Source organism: Saccostrea echinata, unplaced genomic scaffold, assembly GCF_033153115.1.
Source record: "Saccostrea echinata isolate AGI-Se365-2 ecotype Australia unplaced genomic scaffold, CSIRO_AGI_Sech_v1 ptg000002l, whole genome shotgun sequence".
NCBI classification, from domain to species: Eukaryota; Metazoa; Mollusca; class Bivalvia; order Ostreida; family Ostreidae; genus Saccostrea; species Saccostrea echinata.
Genome location: NW_026889751.1, coordinates 24,317,925 through 24,327,929, shown reverse-complemented (window position 1 = coordinate 24,327,929; position 10,005 = coordinate 24,317,925). Strand labels below are relative to the sequence as shown.

Genomic DNA, 10,005 nt, shown 5'->3' with positions numbered 1-10,005 from the left:
TATATACAAGCATAAAATACCTAATTTAAATGTTTTACAAACGTCTTTTGAATACCATTAAAATAAAGCTGAGTTCTGAAACAAAAGAAATAAAAATCATCTAGTATGTATACAGAAATCATATCAATTGAGTACCGTATCTCAAATTTGGGGCTGATTTCAATTGCACGCAATACACAGGTAACAGTATAGAGGTTGCGAGCAGCTGGTGGTGATACAAAGCCTATAACAGACAACCAAAACTGCAAACAATTACAACATTGTTTTGGTGTTTCAATACACTGTTTAAAAATATTCTAAAATGCATATTTTCTGGTAACTTTTTAAAAAACTTTATTGAACTACATGAATAAACTACAGGTATAACATTTTTGAATTGAAATGTTCCTCACAGTGTAATACAATATTTTTTAACAATCAGATTACCAATGTCTAAAGTACAAAAAGAAACACATTGAACCTTTTGAACATTGTTCCTTATGTAGAAGAAGTAACGATGTAATAAACTTGTAAAAAATAAAAGATCTGCATTAAATGGTGTTAAATAAAACCTAGTGAACGATTGGCTTAGTTTTAACATATTTCATTGAAATAAATAATTATATAAAATGGGATTGGGCACGAGCTCTGAAAACTTAATTCCCCCTCTCCCTAAAAGATTATAACATTGTAAATGCATTTTGGTAAAGCTTTTATGTACGTCAAGTAAAAGCCTGTCAAAGCAAGTAAAAAGGCCCCCGAATCCTCTAGTGGGAGGGGGACTGCCCATCCTATACTTTTTCCCTTCGGCCCTTCTGGCCTTAAATTCTCCCAAGAGAACTTCTGGATCCACCACTGAAGGAAATAGTTTTTTAGCTCAAGTTTTCTTAGACACTGTACACCGCCTTGTAAATAAATAAAATTAGATTTCGTTTTACATAATGGTTGTCTTTCATCCATAATTCAGTGCAAACTGCACCCTAGTCTTGTTGCATTGAAACGAGAAGTGATTTCCTATTGTCCTGTTTATTTCACACCTAGAATTCACGATTTTAAATGCAATAAACAAAGGCTTTATCTGCATGCATTGTATAAAAAGGCTAGGATTCAGTAAACACAAATTTCCTGAGGTGTATTTTTGAGTAATGTATTGTGCTTCTTCAAACTTTAAATCCTTTAGTTTTTAGTTGAAAACAAGTGCATGGCGTTCCCAGTTTTTCATACTGAAAAAAAGCATGTCGCGACACGTGCTAAAATATTCTAGATATGAAGTTTTATCGCTCTTTGATCCCGATATTTAAAAAGGTATACATGGGAAATACCTGGTTCCTTCTTACTTAAATAAACATATCCCTCTATCTTGTAGAGATGTACTTTAGGCACCAAAATTTTCAGTAGCTTACTGATATTCTTAAAATTACAAAATTGGACATTAGACAGTCTAGGTGATACGGACCTTTTCCTGTTACACATTTCAATTTCATACATAGTTAATGTTCACAGTTTAACTTTTTGACTACTTTAACAAAAAAAAATTTACTCTATTTCAGAGACGTAAGTTCAATCATGGACCCACGTACCAGTGGCCAGGACGCAATGCGATGTGATCTATGTAAAATTGCTGTGGTACTTATGCACTGTGATACATGCCTCGCCAGTCTTTGTAAGGCCTGCGTCGGTGAGCACTCCTCTACCAATATCTTGATACCTCATACAATTGTTGGCTTCAAAGATAGGAAATCCTGTTCTCTCTTCCCTGGATGTATATCTCATGATAAAGAACACTGTCAAACGTACTGCAGTTTGTGTGACATTCCTGTCTGCACCAAGTGCCTTGCATCTAATTAACAACTAGGTCATAAATTGTCAGAAATGTGGAAAGTTCTAGACGAAAGAAAAGAAAAGCTTATTAAAGAACAAGATGAACTGATTGAGACAATTTATCCAACTTACCAGGAAATTGCCAGTGACATACAAAAGAGGATGACTGAAATAGAAAAAGACTATGGGGATCTCTCTGCAGCAGTAACTGAACATGGAGAAGTTTGGCATACAAAAATTGACAAGCTTGTCAAAAAACTTAAATCTGAAATTAATGAATTGAAAAACACATAGTTAAAATCTTTACAAGAACAACTGGATGAAGTAAACAAGAAAAAACTTGAAATCAAAGACGAAATCAATTCAATTGACATTGCTGTCGATTCTAATGACATTTCCAAAATATTTAGAGACACATTCATTGTAGACAATTATAGACATCTACCACAGAAAATCGTGTTCTTCTTATCCACATTTACACCAGGAGAAATTCAAGAAAAAGAACTTACTAAGCTGTTTGGGGCTCTATCACCAATTTCTCCATCTAATGAAAAGAAACACTACAGCATGAAGACACAAAAACAGTCACTAGAAGCTGGATCCTCTCCTCCAGTCAAACAGCTGCTTGTTGAACCAGAGACTATCACCACCATAGACACTGGGTATAAATATTACCTTTATAGTGTGGCCTGTGTAAGTGAAAAAGAAATCTGGACAGCTGGAGAGGACATCATGAAACTCTTTAGCATCAAACAGGGATCACTTCTGAAGTCAATCAGGACCAAGTCAGGGTATATGATCATGCACATAGCCGTGACAGAAGCTGGAGATCTAGTCTATACTGATTATGATTATGGAACTGTGAACATTGTGAAGGATGATAATATAGAGGAAGTTATCGGACTTGAGAATTGGAAACCTTACGGTGTCTGCAGCAGCTCCTCAGGTGACCTCCTGGTTGTCATGGATAGTGAGGATTATACACAATCAAAAGTTATCCGTTACTCTGGCTCCACAGTAAAACAAACCATTCAGTTTGATGAAGAAGGAAATTCTCTCTTTTCATCTTGTGATCGTGAGATAAAACACATTTGCGAGAACAAGAACCTGGATATCTGTGTGTCTGATAGTGATGCTGGGGTAGTAGTGGTGGTCAATCAGGTAGGAATACTGAGATTTAAGTACATTGAAAATACTTCTGTTGCGATGAAAAAACCCTTCAAACCTCAAGGAATCACCACAGACAGTCAGAGTCACATCCTTACAACTGATTTCATCAATGACTGTGTCCACATCATAGACCAGGGTGGAAAGTTCCTTCGTTTTATAGAATGTGGACTAAGTAGACCACGAGGACTGTGTACTGATTCAAATGACAATCTGTTTGTTGCACAAGATGGAAACAGACAAGTGAAAAAAATCAAATATCAACAGTGAATTCCATCGGTGCGCTATATGCATTGCAATGTTGTTACATTAAACATTAAGTGGATTTTTTGTACATTATAAAGCAAAACGATATAAATGTTAACTGCGTTAAATGCCCCCCCCCCCCCCCCCCCCCCGGTTAAAGAAACCGAACAAACTTGAGTTGAAATAGAGCTATATATTGCATTTAATTTTTTTTTAAATGGAAAAGAATTTCTGCTATTTAATAAATCCCAACTAAAGAGGTAAAAATAATGTTTTAGAAACTCAGCTGAATTTTAATTGTATAATCAATTAATCAAATAAATGTGAAAATGCATTTATAATTAATGCCATTTTATTATGCCCCCGTATCGAAGATTCGGGGGTATATAGTTTTTGCCCTGTCCGTCCGTCTGTCTGTTTGTCTGTTTCTCCGCAAAAACTTTAACATTGCCCATAACTTTTGATTGGTTGGAGCTATAGCTTTCATATTTTACATGTGTATTTTTTGTGACAAGACCTTTCTTAGGGTACCATCATATTTGACCTTTTGACCTTGACCTTGGACAAAAAATGCATTATATACTTAGTTTATTTAAAGGTCCATTGAACATCTTGTTCCAAAGTACATTAATTTGATCCCAGTTGTTACCACACCATAGGCTTGGGTGCTTTGATTTGAGAAAACTCGACACTAAACTTCCAGTCGTGGCTTGCATATCAACTTGACTGATAGCGGGACAAAATTTGAACAAAAAAGGTCCTTTACTTTGCAAATTTTTTAAGGTAATCCAGTGCGAATTATCTCTCTTATCATAGTGTCAATGAACGTTATATAATGCTTCATCAAAGTCCTGGATAACTATTTTACAGATAGAAATTTTGACGTACAGTTAGCCGAAATCATTTTCAAGATTACGATCTTTGGCTTCCTGTTAAAAGTTTGGAATCTCTGTTGTCGAGTAAAAGTGTAGCGAAGGAAAAAATAACTGGACAGCAAAAAAAGAACAAGATGTGTTTGGGAAACACTGATGTCCCCTTATGGCAGCTTCTGACGAAGGTTAAAGTTTCTCAAGTACATGTCAAATTCCAAGGTCAAGAGATCAAAAATTTTGTTACCCCAAAAAAGGACTTTTGTCAATCTTCAATTATTACAGGGGCATAAAAAAAAGAAAATTAACAACCTTTCTACACTTAGACAGGGCACTATCGTTTTAAATATTGCAGTATATTAGTCTCGTTCAACCAGACGCTCTGTTGTCTACTTGAACTCTAATGAGCAGAGAGTCGATAGAACTCGTGATAGCGTTTTTAATGCCCCAAAACTAGGCTTAACAGAATTTCTGGTAAAGTTTTTGATTGTCTGAAAAGAACATCTCCACAGTTATAACAAATACATAGTAAATCTGTAGAAAATCAACTTAATTATTTATAAGTCTACAAGCTATAGCAGAATTATTTGTAGTATTGTCCACAAGTTATGTGTGTGTTGTACATTGTTTTTCAAAACTTATTGTCCAAAGCAAAAATGAAAGTAGTATCACCTATATCGTCGATTGTTATTTCTCTTTCAGTAACTCCAGTAAATGGTTAGTTTATTAAAATAAAAACACGATCCATCGACAAAAGCTTTGTTTTCAAAGGGGTAGTCAAACTGAACACAAGGTAACGCCCTCTGACGGTTACAAACGATATCGATTCTTTGCTAGTCGGTGTTCACGGTGAAAGACGAACGGTATGTTGGTCATATGATCTTGATACAATCAATGGAATCCAAAGAATAACTGCCATTACTTCCAAAGATCAGGTAATATATTCAAATTATAGTTATATATTATGATGACTTTTACCATCTGTTATCTAAAGAATTTAATATATACAAGCATAAAATACCTAATTTAAATGTTTTACAAACGTCTTTTGAATACCATTAAAATAAAGCTGAGTTCTGAAACAAAAGAAATAAAAATCATCTAGTATGTATACAGAAATCATATCAATTGAGTACCGTATCTCAAATTTGGGGCTGATTTCAATTGCACGCAATACACAGGTAACAGTATAGAGGTTGCGAGCAGCTGGTGGTGATACAAAGCCTATAACAGACAACCAAAACTGCAAACAATTACAACATTGTTTTGGTGTTTCAATACACTGTTAAAAAATATTCTAAAATGCATATTTTCTGGTAACTTTTTAAAAAACTTTATTGAACTACATGAATAAACTACAGGTATAACATTTTTGAATTGAAATGTTCCTCACAGTGTAATACAATATTTTTTAACAATCAGATTACCAATGTCTAAAGTACAAAAAGAAACACATTGAACCTTTTGAACATTGTTCCTTATGTAGAAGAAGTAACGATGTAATAAACTTGTAAAAAATAAAAGATCTGCATTAAATGGTGTTAAATAAAACCTAGTGAACGATTGGCTTAGTTTTAACATATTTCATTGAAATAAATAATTATATAAAATGGGATTGGGCACGAGCTCTGAAAACTTAATTCCCCCTCTCCCTAAAAGATTATAACATTGTAAATGCATTTTGGTAAAGCTTTTATGTACGTCAAGTAAAAGCCTGTCAAAGCAAGTAAAAAGGCCCCCGAATCCTCTAGTGGGAGGGGGACTGCCCATCCTATACTTTTTCCCTTCGGCCCTTCTGGCCTTAAATTCTCCCAAGAGAACTTCTGGATCCACCACTGAAGGAAATAGTTTTTTAGCTCAAGTTTTCTTAGACACTGTACACCGCCTTGTAAATAAATAAAATTAGATTTCGTTTTACATAATGGTTGTCTTTCATCCATAATTCAGTGCAAACTGCACCCTAGTCTTGTGCATTGAAACGAGAAGTGATTTCCTATTGTCCTGTTTATTTCACACCTAGAATTCACGATTTTAAATGCAATAAACAAAGGCTTTATCTGCATGCATTGTATAAAAAGGCTAGGATACAGTAAACACAAATTTCCTGAGGTGTATTTTTGAGTAATGTATTGTGCTTCTTCAAACTTTAAATCCTTTAGTTTTTAGTCGAAAACAAGTGCATGGCGTTCCCAGTTTTTCATGCTGAGAAAAGCATGTCGCGACACGTGCTAAAATATTCTAGATATGAAGTTTTACTGTCTTTTTGATCCTGGTATTTAAAAAGGTATACATGGGAAATGCCTGGTTCCTTCTGACTTAAATAAACATATCCCTCAATCTTATAGAGATGTATTTTAGGCACCAAAATTTTCAGTAGCTTACTGATATTCTTAAAGTGACAAAATTGGACATTAGACAGTCTAGGTGATAGGGACTTTTTCCTATTACACATTTCAATTTTATACATAGTTAATGTTCACAGTTTAACTTTTTGACTACTTTAACAAAAATCAAATTTACTCTATTTCAGAGACGTAAGTTCAATCATGGATCCACGTACCAGTGGCCAGGACGCGATGCGATGTGATCTATGCAAAACTGCTGTGGTACTTATGCACTGTGATACATGTCTCGCCAGTCTTTGTAAAGCCTGCGTCGGTGAGCACTCCTCTACCAATATCTTGATACCTCATAAAATTGTTGGCTTCAAAGATAGGAAATCCTGTTCTCTCTACCCTGGATGCATATCTCATGATAAAGAACACTGTCAAACGTACTGCAGTTTGTGTGACATTCCTGTCTGCACCAAGTGTCTTGCATCTAATAAACATCTAGGTCATAAATTGTCAGAAATGTGGAAAGTTCTAGACGAAAGAAAAGAAAAGCTTATTAAAGAACAAGATGAACTGATTGAGACAATTTATCCAACTTACAAGGAAATTGCCAGTGACATACAAAAGAGGATGACTGAAATAGAAAAAGACTATGGGGATCTCTCTGCAGCAGTAACTGAACATGGAGAGGTTTGGCATACAAAAATTGACAAGCTTGTCAAAAAACGTAAATCTGAAATTAATGAATTGAAAAACACACAGTTAAAATCTTTACAAAAACAACTGGATGAAGTAAACAAGAAAAAACTTGAAATCAAAAACGGAATCAAATTGATTGACAAGGCTGTCGATTCTAATGACATTTCCAAAATATTTAGAGACACATTCATTGTAGACAATTATAGACATCTACCACAGAAAATCGTGTTCTTCTTACCCACGTTTACACCAGGAGAAATTCAAGAAAAAGAACTTACTAAGCTGTTTGGGGCTCTATCACCAATTTCTCCATCTTACGAAAAGAAACACTACAGCATGCAGACACAAAAAAGGTCACTAGAAGCTGGATCCTCTCCTCCAGTCAAACAGCTGCTTGATGAACCAGAGACTGTCAACACTATAGACACTGGGTATAAATATTACCTTTATAATGTTGCCTGTCTGAGTGAAAAAGAAATCTGGACAGCTGGAGAAGACATCATGAAACTCTTCAGCATCAAACAGGGATCACTTCTTAAGTCGATTAGGACCAAGTCAGGGTATATGATCATGCACATAGCCGTGACAGAAGCTGGAGATCTAGTCTATACTGATTATGATTACGGAACTGTGAACATTGTGAAGAATGAAAATATAGAGGAAGTCATCAGACTTGAGAAGTGGAAACCTTACGGTGTCTGCAGCAGCTCATCTGGTGATCTCCTGGTTGTCATGGACAGTGAGGATTATACACAATCAAAAGTTATCCGTTACTCTGGCTCCACAGTAAAACAAACCATTCAGTTTGATGAAGAAGGAAATTCTCTCTTTTCATCTAATGATCGTGAAATTAAACACATTTGTGAGAACAAGAACCTGGATATTTGTGTGTCTGACAGTGATGCTGGGGTAGTAGTGGTGGTCAATCAGGTAGGGCAACTGAGATTTAAGTACATTGGAAATACTTCTGTTGCGAAGAAAAATCCCTTCAAACCTCAAGGAATCACCACAGACAGTCAGAGTCACATCCTTACAGCTGACTTCATTAATGACTGTATCCACATCATAGACCAGGGTGGAAAGTTCCTTCGTTTTATAAAATGTGGACTAAGTAGACAACGGGGACTGTGTACTGATAAAAATGACAATCTGTTTGTTGCACAAGATAGAAACAGACAAGTGAAGAAAATCAAATATCAACAGTGAATTCCATCGGCGCGCTATATGCATTGCAATGTTGTTACATTAAACATTAAGTGGACTTTTGTACATTATAAAGCAAAACTATATAAATGTTTACTGCGTAAAATGCCCCCTGGTTAAAGAAACTGAACAAACTTTAGTTGAAATAGAGCTATAAATTGCATTTGATTTTTTTTAAATGGAAAAGAATTTCTGCTATTTAATAAATCCCAACTAAAGAGGTAAAAATATTGTTTCAGAAACTCAGCTGAATTTTAATTGTGTAATCAAATAAATGTGAAAATGCATTTATAATTAATGCCAGTTTATTTTTTAAAGTATTTTAATAACAGGGAAGTATTCCTCAAAAAAGACAAGAGACAGATAAGAAAATAAACAGTTAACAATAAGCACTACGGTAAATATGTGTAATAAAGAATTGCATGCTATTCTTGATCGAGTTTTTGGAAATACTGTCCTTGAAATTCCTATTCTGCTTATAAAGTACATGTATTTACTGTTATCAGGTACCGGTAAATCTTATACGGTATCAATTTTGATGCACCAGATGCGCATTTCGACAAATTATGTCTCTTCTGTGATGCTCATGCCAAAACGATGGAAATCCGAAATATTTAAATAAATATCTTAGAAGAGCTGGAAAAAAGGGGTGACCAAATCCTAGAACCAAAGAAGTCGAAGGATCACAGCTATGCATGAGGGAGAAAATCCTTAATTTTGAAATGTATTTCTAAATTTTACCACAGGAGTTAAATATATATCCGTACGCGAAGTACTTAGCTACTGGGCTGTAGAGACCCTCGGGGACTAACAGTCCAACAGCAGAGGCCTCGACCCTGAGGTCATAATGTAAATCTTATATGGTACATTGTACCAATTTTGATGCATCAGATGCGCATTTCGACAAATTATGTGTTTTCAGTGATGCTCGTGCCGAAACTTTGGAAATCCAAAATATTTAATTCAAAAATCTTTAAAGAGCTGAAAAAGGGGTAGCCAAAGACTGGATCCAAATACGTGAAAAGAATCAGAGTTATGCATGAGGGAGATAATCCTTAATTTTGAAATAAATTATAAATTTTACCACACCATTAAATATATATCCGTATTTTCCAGCTAGTGCCAAAGTACCTAGCTACTGGGCTGTATAGACCCTCGGGGACAAACAGTCAGCTAAGAAATACATATATTTACTTATTTTTTCAATACTTTCTACAGGCAATCATTGACTCTGAAATTTAAACTATTGATAATGAAATATCAACAAATGCACAAAAAATTCTATGTTCATCTTACCCATTTATACCAAGTGAGTTGAGATCAATAACATGTACATAATTTTATTCATGTTCTTTAATTGATTTACTTTCCAATTAAAATGGTTATTGATAAGAAGATGCTTTTCACCGAGAAGCTCTTTACTTTGTTTGAAAATGACATTTCCTACAAACTTTGATTGCAAAAAAAAATCTTAATGAGAAATGCTACACCAAAGAAGATGGGCGAACAAGGAGAGGAAAATGCCTAGAGTGCGACAAACATGAAGGTCAAAAATCCAATTAAAATTATGACGAAAATTTCTTTGATATTTCATCTAACACTAAAGTATACTTTATGTAAAATCTCCACAATTTGCAAAAATCTCACAAAGATTAAAATAATTTGTCTATGAAATATCATACACACAC

General features: G+C 34.7%; 1 protein-coding gene across 1 annotated transcript; it reads left to right on the top strand.

Moving 5' to 3' along the window:
- Positions 1-1,851: 1,851 nt before the first annotated feature.
- On the top strand, positions 1,852-8,320 carry LOC133178175 (uncharacterized). The gene is made up of 3 exons (XM_061312923.1): positions 1,852-2,004; positions 2,095-2,462; positions 7,468-8,320. The coding sequence occupies exons 1-3, from the start codon at positions 1,852-1,854 to the stop codon at positions 8,318-8,320; spliced, it is 1,374 nt and encodes a 457-aa protein (XP_061168907.1).
- Positions 8,321-10,005: the final 1,685 nt, after the last annotated feature.

What these genes read in the sequence shown, in the direction of transcription:
- LOC133178175 (XM_061312923.1), top strand. Translation starts at nt 1,852, where the DNA reads ATGTGGAAAGTTCTAGACGAAAGAAAAGAAAAGCTTATTAAAGAACAA. An exon ending in ATGGGGATCTCTCTGCAGCA is followed by an intron (nt 2,005 to 2,094) that starts GTAACTGAACAT and finishes AAAAACACATAG; the next exon opens with TTAAAATCTTTACAAGAACA. An exon ending in ATCACCACCATAGACACTGG is followed by an intron (nt 2,463 to 7,467) that starts GTATAAATATTA and finishes GACACAAAAAAG; the next exon opens with GTCACTAGAAGCTGGATCCT.